The 14,202-nt window shown below is 42.7% G+C and overlaps 1 protein-coding gene across 1 annotated transcript in view; it reads left to right on the top strand.

The window, feature by feature from the left end:
- E2F7 (E2F transcription factor 7) overlaps positions 1–14,202 on the top strand; it is a 42,299-nt gene that overhangs the window by 8,146 nt on the left and 19,951 nt on the right. The window contains exons 3-5 of the mRNA XM_004602817.2: positions 1,546–1,821; positions 8,300–8,468; positions 13,557–13,847. Coding sequence (XP_004602874.2) covers positions 1,546–1,821; positions 8,300–8,468; positions 13,557–13,847 — 736 coding nt within the window. The remainder of the gene's footprint in view (positions 1–1,545; positions 1,822–8,299; positions 8,469–13,556; positions 13,848–14,202) is intronic.

The following is a 14,202-nucleotide window of genomic DNA, read 5'->3' as shown; positions in this document are numbered from 1 at the left end:
GGGGTGGGGTGGGGTGGGGTGGGGCTTCTGCTGATCCAAGGAACCTGCTAATTCCAGCTCCAATTCCTTTTTTTTTTTTTTTTCTTATTTGGGGGGTTACTCCTGGATCTGCACAAGGAATTATTCCTGGTGGTGCTCTAGGAGCCATGTGGGATGCTGGGGATTAAGCTCAGGTCAGTCACATGCTAGTCAAATACCTTTCCCGCTGTATTATCTTCCCAGCCCCCATGAAAGCATTTGATTTAAACCACTGCTCAGCCAAGCCTAGAGCAGCCACCAAGTAATATATGTGCAGGGAGAGGAGTGGCAAATACTTAACCCATCTGCCTTCATTGTTACATAAGATGCTGGTGCCTGGAGGGGAGTTCTGCTATAGGAAAAGCAAAATCTCTGCTTCCCAGTGGCACAAACTGATTTTAAGGGAAAGGAATTTGTTTTGATTTTTTGTTTTAATAGTTTTAAATGTGGGTTTTTCTGTACATAGTCCTTATTTTTTTTATACTACGGGATCCGTCATTAATCTTAAAATTAATCTGTCATTAATCTTAAAATTATCTAGGGCTGTGTGCTCAAAATGTATCCGGGGGACTGATGCCTAGTCCACAAACTGTTACCAAACTGCAATGTATTTAGAAATGAGCTTGCTTGCCTTCGTGGCAATTTGATCTTGCCCTCTGACATCTAGACCTGTGGAACAGTGGTTTCTTCTGGCTAAACAGGCTGTAGGTCAGTTTGCGCAACAAGCTCAGATGGAGAGTCACACGTATGTGGCAGGAGATACATATTCCTCACATGAAGTAAGACCACATACCATGCGGAAGTTGGGAATTTAAAATAAAACCTCTTGTCTTTTGCCATGGATTGTTTGAGAAGCGGCATTCTGAGGATTTAGCATTACATGGTGCTCCAGCTTGGTTTGAAATATGGGGTTTGGGATGTTCTTTCAGTCAGTTCTGTTACAAATTGCTATATTAGAGCTGGTGGACTATACATGCTTAATTGTCTTTTACCATTAGTGTAAAGTTGTCAATAATGTTTAATGAAATGCAGCACTTAGTATTTAACTGTGGAACATACTGGGGTTTTAATTGTATTAGTACTTACCATCCCCACCTGTCACAAAAATCCATCACTGAGTCACCTCATTTCTTTCTCAAGACACCTTAAAAGTAAGGTTAAAGACTAACAGATTTAGGGGATCTAGGTGCCAGAGTGATAGCACAGCGGAAAAGGTGTTTGCCTTGGACATGGTGGACCCATGTTTGATCCCTGGCATCCCAGAGCACTGCCAGGAATAATTCCTGAGTGCAGAGCCAGGAGGAAGCCCGGAGCATCACTAGGTATGATCCCTCCCCACCCCAAAAAAGGATCTAATAGATTAATCTGGCTTTTGTTGTCTTGTCCTGAGTTTTCAGCCAGGAACCTTGAGATTCCTGTGTATTTTCCTGCCTTGGTCAATGATAGGAATATAAGGGTACTCTGAACTGATACTTGCCCTTTGTCACTTTTGCTAAAAGGTGTCTTTTTTTCTTTTTTTTCAAACAGGAAAATATTTTTGTTGATCGCTTGAGGATGGCTCCGAAGACCCCAATAAAAAATGAGCCAATTGATTTATCGAAGCAAAAAATCTTCTCTCCAGAAAGAAATCCTATTACTCCCGTCAAGTTGGTGGATAGACAGCAGACAGAACCATGGACGCCCACAGCTAACCTCAAGATGCTCATTAGTGCCGCCAGCCCAGACATAAGAGACCGGGAGAAGAAAAAGGAATTGTTCAGACCCATTGAGAACAAAGATGATGCGTTTACAGACTCTCTGCAAGTAAGTAGACTGGGCACCTAGGACTTTTAGAGAATTTCTAATTTTTTATTTATCAACAGGTGGTCGAATTTTTAATTTCTTATTGACTGTTGAATGCAAAACTCGATGTACTTTTAAAATGTCTTTCTAGGGGCTGGAGCAATAGCACAGCGGGTAGGGCGTTTGCCTTGCACGTGGCCGACCTGGGTTCGATTTCATATGGTCCCCTGAGCACCGAGAGGAGTAATTCCTGAGTGCAGAGCCAGGAGTAACCCCTGTGCATCGCCGGGTGTGACCCAAAAAGCAAAAAAAAAAAAAAAAAAAAAAGTCTTTCTAGCTAAAATGAAACTGACTTTCACTTTTTATGTGATTGTTTTCTTTTATGCTACTCCCTTGGTCTGCTCACATTTTAAAATGATTTTAAAGCAATAATTATAGTTATGATGTAATGATTTGTTTGGTTTTCTTTTTTTTTTCCTTTTTTTTGCTTTTTGGGTCACACCCGGCAATGCACAGGGGTTACTCCTGGCTTTGCACTCAGGAATTACTCCTGGCGGTGCTCAGGGGACTATATGGGATGCTGGGAATCGAACCTAGGTCAGCTGCATGCAAGGCAAACGCCCTACCCGCTGTACTATCAATCCAGCCCCTGGTTTTCTTTTTAATACTATTAATGATTTATGCACTGTCATGTTTTCCCCCCTCCAGCGGGGAGAGTCACACCAAACAAATCTCAGGGGTCATTCCTGACTCTGCACTTAGGAATTAGCTCCTGGTGTTGCTCGGGGGGACCCTATGGGATGCTGGGGTTCAGATAGAACCTGAGTCTCTTGCATGCAAGGAAAGTGCCCTACCCACTGTTTTGTCTATCAAGCCCTGCTCTGGTTTTACAGTTAATGTTAACTAAATATTTTTAACTTGATAAATTTAATTATTCCTTATGTGTTTATTTCATTGGTTTTAGATTTTAAAGTTATCTTTAAGTTACCTATTATGTGGGGAGTCAGCTGCAGATAACTGGCACATCTTTATTTTTTTTTAAAAAAATCTATGATCAATATTTTTACTCTTATCTAATTCTTCCCAGAATTACTAAAAACTATCGCTTCTCGGCCTTTTGGCTAAGATCAAGTGCCGAATTACTATGAACAGTTAGATTTTTTTCCATATTTTTATCCATTTCTAAGCTATAAAAATTACCACCATGAAGAGAATGGGAAGAGAAAAGGGTGTTCTGAATTACAATTTGAAATTGATAGAACAAAAAGTATTGATCTGCTGTATACTACTTTGAAGTGATAAAACCGATAGATTCTTCTACCTAATTAAATACAAATTGCACAGTTTCGAGAGAATTCCTATACAGTCAAAGTCACTGTATCACTGTCATCCTGTTGCTCAACTGATTTGCTCCAGCGGGCATCAGTAATGTCTCCATTATGAGACTTGTTGTTACTGTTTTTTGGCATGTCGAATTTGGCACAGGTAGCTTGCCAGGCTCTGCCGTGCAGGTGGGATACTCTTGGTATCTTGCTGGGCTCTCCAAGAGGGGTGGAGGAATCGAATCCAGGTTGGCCACGTGTAAGGCAAACACCCTACCTGCTGTGCCAATAGTCAAAGTCAGAAAATTTTAATAATTCTTCCATAAGATGGCTTTCTTTAGATTTATATTTGCTAGAGAAAGCAAAGAGATTTGTTTTCAGAAACATTTGGGGGCACACACTAGCTGGGAGCTTGGGATAAATCCATCAGGCTCTGTGCATGCAGTTGACTCACCTTTAAGATGAGAGTTGTGGGGGCTGGAGCGATAGCACAGCGGGTAGGGCGTTTGCCTTGCACGCGGCCGACCCAGGTTCGATTCTCAGCATCCCATATGGTCTCCTGAGCACCGCCAGGGGTAATTCCTGAGTGAAGAGCCAGGAATAACCCCTGTGCATCGTCGGGTGTGACCCAAAAACCAAAAAAATAAAAATAAAAAAAGATGAGAGTTGTGGTACTTGCCCTGGTTCTAGCAGGGTTTTAGGAATTAATCACAATTAAATGCACTTTTTGCTGTCAAAGCTTTCTAAATATCATTTGGTTTTCATTTTCTTGATCAAGGAACAACGGGATAAAAATTACTCTGTGGGGAATTGTTAGTGATGTATTTCACAAGAAAATGCTCTTGATATCTTATCTTGATAAAACTAGTTTCATTTGCCTCCCCAAACCCATCAGTTGTTAGAAATATTCCCTTCTTCTAGGAAGTAAATACTTAAAACAATTAAATATCATTTAATATCTTAATGTTCTTTATTGCTTTTGAGATAATTTTTGGTCTGACATAAAATACACTTACTGTATATGCAATATCCTTAATATCTTTATTGTGAATATAATATGAGTTTACTTTCCAACCTCCAGATCAGGATGTAACTACTCAGATTTATCTGCCACAGAGTAACCTCTCTTATGTATTTTTCATTTCCTTGCTAATTTTAAATCATTATTATACACATGTACATGTATGTTGCCTATATAATATGTTGCTTAGGTGGTTTTTTTACTTTGCTTTGAATTGTAGGCTTTTGTTAATATGAAATTGGAATGGTATGTAATTTTCTGGCACTTGCTTTTTTCCACCAACATAGGTTTCTAAAATTCATCAGTGTTCTTCATATAGTTGTCATTTTATTTTCACTGCTTATGCTATCCCTTCACAGCACAATACTGTTTTAAATCACTTTAATGATATGCTGGTCAATTATGGACTATTTATAGGGATGATGGCTCCAGCAGACTGCACCATCCAGGTTTTTATGTTAATGTGTTGGTGATCATCCAATGACAGAATTGCCTAACAACATATTTCTTAGAAGTTTTGGGGGGGTGAGGTTGGGATTTGGGTCACACCTGGCAGTAATCAGGGCTTACTTCTGCCTCTGCAGTTAGGAATCACTCCTGGCAGTGCTCCAGGGACCGTATGGGATGTCAGGAATCAAACCTGGCTCAGCCATATGCAAAGCAAGCATCCTACCTAGAATAGCCCTTAGGTTTGGGCTTTCCATTTTGAACTAATAGAAACTATACGACTGTATCATTCTTGCTAATATATCCTGGAGTTTCTCTAGAGCATTGGTTCTCAAAAGGTAGTCTGGGGACCTGAGAGTCCCTGAAACTTTGAGTGTCAGAAACATCAAAATGATTTTTATAATAATACCCAAGACTTTTGCCATTCAAGCTCTTTATACACTAGTTTTCCAGTAACTACATGATGCATTTATTATAAGATTGAATACAGTGGAATGACGATGATGATGATGATGAATACAGCAGAGATGAGAATCTTTTTCTGTTATGCCAGACACTACAGAGATGTGAAACATTAGTAAAACTGTCCTTCTCCCTATATTTGAACTGTCTTTTAATTTTTAATACAGTAAGTATCGGTAGTATCTAAAGTATCTATATACAAATTCCACATATTCAAATTTTTCAGAATCCTTTTTTTTTTTTTTTTTTTTGCTCTTTGGGTTACACCCGTGGTGCATGGGGGTTACTCCTGGCTTTGCACTCGGTAATTACTCCCAGCCATGCTCAGACTATGGGATGCTGGGAATCGAACCCAGGTCAGCCACGTGCAAGGCAAACATCCTATCCACTGTGCTATTGCTCCAGCTCCCAATTTTTCAGAATCTGTAAGGATCCTGTGTTCAGAAAGCTTGAGAACCGCTTTTCCGCATGTAGGCCGAGGAGTGTCATTACTAGGTCACTGAATTTGCAGATGTTCGCAAGATGATGCCAAATTGCCTTCCCAAGGGCTGTTTGCTTCCACCACTAACGTGTGGGCATTGATATATTCACATCCTCTCTGACACTTGAAATTGTCAAACATATTAATTTCTTGCCAATCTCGTGGGTGTATGATTGTGTATTTTGTGGAATTAATTTGCCTTTCATTGATTACTAATGAGTTGAAGCTTCCTTCCATGTGCTTGCTTGTTTTTCTCTTCTGTGAAATCCCACCCATGTTCTTAGCTGATTTTTACTAGGTTTTCCTTTTTAATATTATTTTTAGGAGTTGATGATCTATACTCTAGAAACTAAATCTTTGTCACTTACAAGTGTTACATTTCAGTTTCTTGATTGTCTTTCCCCCCCTTAATTTGCTGCTCTGAATCAATTTTCCCTGCACCACTTATTCAGTCCTTTCTTTCCCCCTCGTTGGCAATTCTACTTCTGTCTCATGTCCAAGTTTGATTCATGCATACATCTCCTTCTGGGCTCTTTTCTGTTCTGGTGCTAAGTTATTTATACCTACCCTTGTACCACATAGTAATAAAAGCTGATGTCCCATAATACAAGAACCTCAATTTCCCTTCAATGTGTGAGTTATTCTTCGCCCTTTGTGCTTGCGTATAAACTTTGGATTTGATTTTAATTAGAATTGCTTTGCATGTAGATGAATTTGAGAAGAATTCATGTTCTTTGTGCTACTGAGTATACTATGCATCAAGGATCATATTTATCCACACTTTACATTTATATTTCTTAACGACCAGAGCAATAGCACAGCGGTTGGGCATTCGCCTTTCACGAGGCCGACCCGAGTTCGATTCCTCCGCCCCTCTCGGAGAGCCCAGCAAGCTACCGAGAGTATGGAGCCCTCTCGGCAGAGCCTGGCAAGCTACCCGTGCGTATTGGATATGCCAAAAACAGTAACAATAAGTCTCTCAATGAGAGACATTACTGGTACCCGCTCGAACAAAATTTTAGTATTTTATGCAAATAGAGTTTTACTAAATGTGCTCCTAAAAGTGTAACCATTCTTGTTGCTATTATAATAGGTGCTTTTAGTTCACTTTCTATTACTATAACATAGCAATGCAATTGATTTTTTTAATATTACAGTCTTTTTAGCTACATTGTTAAATTTTCTAATTTTAAATTATTTTATAGAAGTAATTGTGCTATTGCAGAATGAAAGTTTACTTATTTCTTTCCAATGCCTGTGCCTCTGTTTCTGACCCCATACATCATTTAGTGTCTTTAACATAATATGTCTGGGGGTATGGTCCCGCCAGCAGGTCAACCTGTGGGGTGAGTGCATCAGCAGCCTGATGATGCCTTCAGGCTTCCAAATACCCCAAAATTGCTGCTGTGCTTTTTTGGCCAGACCCCAACAACTTGGGGCCAAGTTATCAAGAAATTAAAAGGCCAAAAATTAGGTATGTGGGAGACACACCCATAAACCACCTCCAGCTCAGCTATATAAGCTCCAATCCTCTGCCCCTTTCGGAGAGCCTGGCAAGCTACCGAGGATATCCCGCCTGTACGGCAGAGCCTGGCAAGCTACCCGTGATGTATTTGATATGCCAAAAACAATAACAACAACGTGCTCTTCATATTCCTGGAACAAGCAGATGCCATTGGGCTACAATAGCACACAACAGGGACGAATGGAGACGTTACTGGCGCCCGCTCGAGCAATCGATGAGCAACGGGATGACAGTGAATATAATATGTCAAAGAGAAGCAGGGATACTAGGCATCATTTTTATTTTTCTGATCTCAAAGGGATGCTTCTAAGGTATCCCCATTAAGACAAATATTTGCCTTTGGGTTTTAATGCTGACAACATTTTATTAAATAATTTCTCCATTATTAGTTTTCAAGGAGTCACAAGTGAATGTTAAACTTATTAAATGCTTCTTTCTGGAGCTATTGAAAGAATTTTACCTGTTTCCTTGAATATGCTCACTGAAAAGCCTTTTACTTTTCTGGACTCAGAGGGCCTTTTCTTTTTGGGTCACACCCGGCGATGCACAGGAGTTACTCCTGGCTCTGCACTCAGGAATTACTCCTGGCGGTGCTCAGGGGACCATATGGGATGCTGGGAATCAAACTCGGGTCGGCCTCGCGCAAAGGCAAATGCCCTACCCGCTGTGCTATTGCTCCAGCCCCGAGGCCCTATTCAAATGTGAGCTGACGAGACAAGGACACCAGACTGTACTTAAAGAGTAAGGAAGAATCAGAGACGCTTCACCTGCCTTTGTTCAGTTCCATCATCTCGGCCAGGCCAGTACATCTCAAACCTTCATTTCATGGGGAATCACAGAGTCTGGAAAGATGGATTCTGATACATTGAGATACATCAGAATGTGGAATGAGCCCTGCGATTTTACCTCTCTACAAGACTCCGGATAATGCTAATCACAGTTCAACACTAGCAGCAAGTGTCTGCAACCTACAAAAGATCACACCCTCCCCACCCAACTTTCTTTTAAAGGCTTTCCCTTGTTGACTCAGCCTACAGTTTCAAAGGAGAATAAAACTCAGTCCATAGGAAACTCTGGGTAGAACAGCAGTAAATAAATTAGATTAAAAAGTAGATTTTAATCAGAATCAAGGGTGGTATGGACTGGGGTGACTCGCTACTCACTAAACTGCCCGTGGTGATTTATTTGCCCATTGGGATGCTAACTGTGACGTCTCCCCTTCCCTTGTCTGCCCTCTGCAGCTTGATGTTGTTGGGGACAGTGCTGTCGATGAGTTTGAAAAGCAAAGGCCAAGCAGGAAACAGAAAAGTTTAGGACTCCTGTGCCAAAAGTTCCTAGCTCGCTATCCAAGTTATCCCTTGTCAACTGAGAAAACCACCATCTCCCTAGACGAAGTTGCTGTCAGTCTGGGTATGTATCCTCATGACCTGGGGACCTGTCTCTATCGGGGGCGGGAAACTGGTTTCTCGAACAGGGTGGGAGTGTTAGCTAGACTCTGCACAGTCGAGAGGGGGCCCGCCAAATGGGTGAGGAGCAGGCAGGGCAGAACTGGCTTCACTAATTGTCATGCAGAGAATTTTAGGCCTGAACATCAAAAATTTGAGATTGTTTTTTAACCTTAAAAAAATCTTTATGATAGACTCACATGACAGACTAATATCATCAATGTGATCTTATTTCAGACAGGTTCGAAAGTATTTAGAAAGATCTATGGGTTTTGTTGTTGCTGTTGTTTTGATTTGGTTTTACTTATTTTGAGGGCTACTCAGCTGTGCTCAGAGCTTACTCTTGGCTCTGTGTTCAGGGACAGATCCTGGTGAAACTGGCGATCAAAGCCAGCTTGGCTGCAGGCAAGGCCAGCGCCTTGCCCACTATACTATATGTCTTTGGCTCTCTCCCGCTGTTTGCTTTTAATAATGCTTCTAAGAGTTCAGAGCTGCTATGATTTCTATTAGTCAATAAGATTTGCGAGCCAGAGCATTTTATTTGCGGCCCTGCGCTGTGCTATCCATGGCAAAGCCGTCCAGCAAGGGAAAGCACATCTGGATATAACCCAAACAGCGAAACCTTCGAACAAAGAGGAAGGCGTGTTCTGACAGCCTGGGTATGTGTGATGCACCATGGTGTGCAGCCTGCAGCTGCTGCAAATAGAGACCCCTAGTGGGCTTGGCTAGCTCTTGGTTTCCAAAAAATATTTTCAACTGTGGGAAACTGAGATTAAAGAAAAAGAAGCAGCAGACTGTGACTGAAATACCAATGGCCTGGACTTTGAGTCAGAGAGGGCTGACTTTGAAGTGTAGCTCTTCACTTAACGCGCTGCTGGAGCTTTTAAAAGTTGGGGCCAGAGAGTACAGCAGGGACATGCTTGCCTTGCACACAGCTGATGTAGGTGTGATCCCGGGACAGAGTCAGGAGTAAGCCCTGAACACAATGAGGTCTGACCCCCCAAAACAAAAAATAAGTAAATAAAATCAGCGGCTTTGGTCCTCTCTTGCTGAAACTTGGCAAAATTGGGAATAATGTTAGTAACATTACACGCTCAGGTCCCAATCCAGTGTGGCTCCAGTGGCACAATCAGGTAGTGTGTGGTACTTATAAGACATTACTCATTCAGGGTCCAGCACCGTTAGGTGGAACAGTTTCTCCTCTGTTTTATCTAGATCCCTTCTTTTCTCCCTCCAAGCCATCAAGTCAAGCCAGGTGAAGGGGTGGAGAGTCATTTCTGAACCTAAAAATAGAATACAGTATTTGATGTTCATGTCAGTGAATCACAGGCAAAGTGACTGTGCTGGACAGGCCTGGGGTGGCCCTGGTTGAGGCACAGGGTCCTGAAACTAGTCTCACAGATGATGAGGATACAGCAACGGCTCATACAGTGTTGTTCTCATTGGAGCTCATTCAACAATGTCTCCATATCTAACTTCCACCAAGGGGCCTTTTGCTGATATCTGTGCAATCATGGCAGACTGCGAAGGCTGTGTTTCCATACCCTAAGGGAACAGAAAGGTGAACTCTTAATGGCATGGGTCCCAGAGCCTGCCAGTATGACTGCTCTGGAGTAGAACCCCAGAGAATTTTGTCACAGCTTCTAATGCCTCCTGACCATGTAGATCTCCCAAGTGAACTTGCCACTTGAGATGGAAAACTGGGTTCCCTTCCTGAGAGCTCTGGGTCTGGTGACCCATCTCCTGGGGCTGAGTCTCAGCTCCCTGCTGTTTCCTAAGTCATGAATTACAACCAAGTATATGCAGACCACTTGGATTACATTGCCGTCCAGCTTCTGATGCCATATCGATTTGATGTGGGCATCATCAATAAGAAATTAAAGGACTAGAAGTGACTTGAGCACATGGAAAATGTTGTAGCTTAGGAAATTGTTTTATAGGGTTGAGAGATGTTCTGGGTTAGTTGCATCAGGGATGAAGAAAGCATGGACATATTAGTTGATCCTTGAAGGCGTAATAATGTCATGTCTAGGACTTACAGAATTGCTTCAGATGAAAGAAAAAGAAGACTAGTCAGGGAAAACCTTCCTGACAATACACCCCAGAGTAACCTACAGCTGTCGAGATCTGTGAAAGGGAACTTTCAAAAATCATACCAAGGGGGCTAGAACGATCGTACAGCAGGTAGAGCATTTGCCTTTCATGCAGCTGATCCAGATTCAATCTCTGGCATCCCATACAGTACCTGAATACCACCAGGAGTAATTCCTGAGTGCAGAGCCAGGAGTAACCCCTGAGCATTGCTGGGTGTGACCTCCCAAAAAAACAAACAAAAAAAACATTAGTAGATAGTTAATAAAATCCAGATAGAAAAAGTGATTGCCCAGGAACTGGCTACACATTGGCTTTTGCCAACACCATGTACTAAACAGTTATGCATGTTAAGCTTCATTTTTCCGAGTGCTTGGAATCTTCTTTTTCCCCTTTTCCCCCTCACTGCTGGACAGTGGCCGTCTAGCCACTAGATGGAGACTGAACCTTGTATCTATTTCAGAATAGCAGAACAGCCAGGCATATGGCTAGCCCTGGGGTGTCTCAGTTGCATTCACTTGACATTTCTAATGGGAAGGTTTGTAGAATGTTACACTCTATTAAAAAAAAAGATGTGCTAATGTGGCAAACAGGCCAGAATAGAGGATGTGATGGATATAGACCCGAGGCTGCTGCCCGCCCCTGCTAGCGCCGTCCAACAGACACCTGGTTCCCCAAGCTTCAGAGTGAAGAGCCTTACAGGGTCATGAGCAGAAATGCTCTGATTGACTGAATGCCTCTTCATGCGTGTGGCCAAATGTTCTTATAGGTGCAAAGTCTCTATCATAGCAGTCTGTTTCTCATGTTAAATTGTTGCAGGGCCAGAAACTGCATTCAGCGTCTGCCCTGATTGTACAGCAGCTCCTTGGCAAGGGAACAGAAAGAGGGCATCTAGCAGGCCTGTTTGCAGGAGATGCCTGGAGGCTTTGTTATGGATACTTGGAGGAGAGCAAAGGAGGCCAGTGGATTCCAAAAGCCTGAGGGTCTGTTGCACAACAGGATGACTCATAGGCAGATCTTAAAAATCTGTTTCTCCTTTGACCTTACGTGCTAGCAAGGACCTCAGTTTTCCCCAGTGCCATGCAGGAAGTATTTAGAAAATTAAAGGCATGCCATGGGTAAATTAATACCCACTGGAGACCCTTGATGTTTATGGTCCTCGTTTTATGAGATAAATATTAAGACATGAAAAGATGAAGGTCAAGGTCCATCCTAAATAGTAAGGGGCAGGACTGGAGAAATAGTATAGGGGTTAAGATACTTGCCTTGCATGTACTGACCCTGGTCTGACTGTGGTCTGATCATAGGCACTACCTATGATCCCTTGGCACTACCAAGAGTGATCTCTGAGCACTGGAGTAACCTCCTGGCACCACTGCAGGGCATGATATGCCCCTAAACAATTAAAAACAAAACAAAACAAAAAAACCTCAGAAACAGAGCTGAGATTCAGATTGAAGTAGTAGCACTGTAGTACTATCGTCCATAGTTCATCGATTTGCTTGAGCGGCACCAGTAACATCCCCATTGTGAGGCTTGTTACTGTTTTTGGCTTATCGAATATGCCATGGGTAGCTTGCCAGGCTCTGCTGTGCAGGCGGGATACTCTTCGTAATTTGCCAGGCTCTCCAAGAAGGACAGAGGAATTGAACCTAGGTTGGCCGCAAGCAAGGCAAATATGCCCTACCCGCTGTGCTATTGATCCAGTCCATTAAAGTAGTAAATACTGTAAATACTTCTGGTACATTCCATAGATAATTCGTAATACTAATTTTTGGGAGGAAGTTAGGAAAATGGTAGCAAATGATGAACTGTGTGGTGAGCCAGTATTATAGTGGATTCTTTGTTCAACTGTCTGGCAGCATAGATGAATGAGAATACAGGGAGAGTTGTCATAACTGACAAGCAAGAAGTGACTTAGTTGTTTGAACCCTACTTAGAGCTTCCCCTAGCACCTGGCAAAATCCTTGACTCCTGAATTTCCAGGTCAAATCAGAAAATAAGTATTTGCATCTGTTTACCTTACTAGGCCATTAAGAGAAATATGGTAATATTTCATACCAAACTCCAGGAAAGGGCAGGCATTATCCAATAATGGAATATTAATTATTAGACATAACTGATAGTCCTTATGTTTAGTAAGTCAAAATCAGCCAGCCAGCATCCAGCCAGAAATCCATTATGCATGTACCTAAAATTGCCCGATCCCACTAGTTTAAAAGAAAATTTTATTTAAACACCATTATTTACAGAGTGTTCATAGTGCTTTTCTTTTTTGCATGCATTGTTCCACACCAGTCCTATGACCAATGTCACCTTCCCTTCACCATTGTCTCCAGTTTCTTACCCAGTCCACAAGCCTGCTCCTTTAGCAGGCACAAAATAACTTATTTTACATCGCTTGTTACAACAAAATGGCTAATTGGATTTATCAAAAAATATTTAAGTACTAGAAAATTTGTGAAAGTTGTTATAGCTCAGCATGGGGTCAACAGCCCAGTAGGAGCCCAGCAAATTAGACAGGAAAGTAACATAGGAGCCAACTAAGCTTAGTAAATAAAAACAATAACACTGAAGGTTCAACTGGCAACAAACAGCTTAGAGAACCCCCAGACCAGGACTTTAATGACCCCATTATCGGATCCCACAGGTTTTAACCTTACACTATTTGTATGGTATAAAGCAAGCCTATGCAATTGGTTGTGTAATTCAGATGACCCCGTCATCCATCTCTGGGCGAATGCTTGACCCCAGATCTTATTGAGGGCTGGGTACCAAGAAGAAGAATGAAAAAATAAATTCCTCTTGCATGTGTCCTTCAAGCTTAACCAGACTGAGCATCTGCATGGTGGGTATCACACGGGGGTCCCGCCAGTTAGTTCACAGACCCGGTGCAGGCTCTCATGGAGTTACCCGCATAAGTGTCCCACCTGACGACTGTCTGCTTCGATTTCCCAAACAGGTGTTGAGCGGAGGCGGATCTATGACATCGTGAACGTGCTGGAGTCTCTGCACCTGGTCAGCCGGGTGGCCAAGAATCAGTACGGCTGGCACGGACGGCACAGCCTGCCCCAGACCCTGAGGAGCCTCCAGAGACTTGGGGAGGAGCAGAAATACGAAGAGCAGATGGCGCACCTCCAGCAGAAGGAGCTTGACCTCATGGATTATAAATTTGGAGACCGTAAAAGAGATGGCTGTCCCGATTCCCAAGATCAACAGCTGCTGGACTTCTCGGAACCCGACTATCACTCTTGTGAGTCCCTTGTCACTGCAGGAAGAATGGCAGAGAGAGAAGGTGATGGCCTCTTCCGGAGAGACTTACCTAGACAGAGATGAGGAATGATGCTGCTGTCACTGCGGGGCGGAATGGGGATGGGATGAGGGGGGACACTGGGGCTTGGTGGAGGGAAGCCGACACTCTGCTGGAGGGGGTGGTGTTGGAATGTTTTTTGCATGAAACTCTGCCATTATCAATATTGTAAATCATGGTGCCTAAGGGACTGGAGCGATAGCACAGAGGGTAGGGTGTTTGCCTTGCACGTGGCCAACCTGGGTTCAATTCCCCATCCCTCTCGGAGAGCCCGGCAAGCTACCGAGAGTATCCCGCC

This window comes from Sorex araneus, chromosome 10 (assembly GCF_027595985.1).
Source record: "Sorex araneus isolate mSorAra2 chromosome 10, mSorAra2.pri, whole genome shotgun sequence".
Lineage (NCBI taxonomy): Eukaryota > Metazoa > Chordata > Mammalia > Eulipotyphla > Soricidae > Sorex > Sorex araneus.
This window is presented reverse-complemented; position numbering and strand designations above follow the sequence as displayed.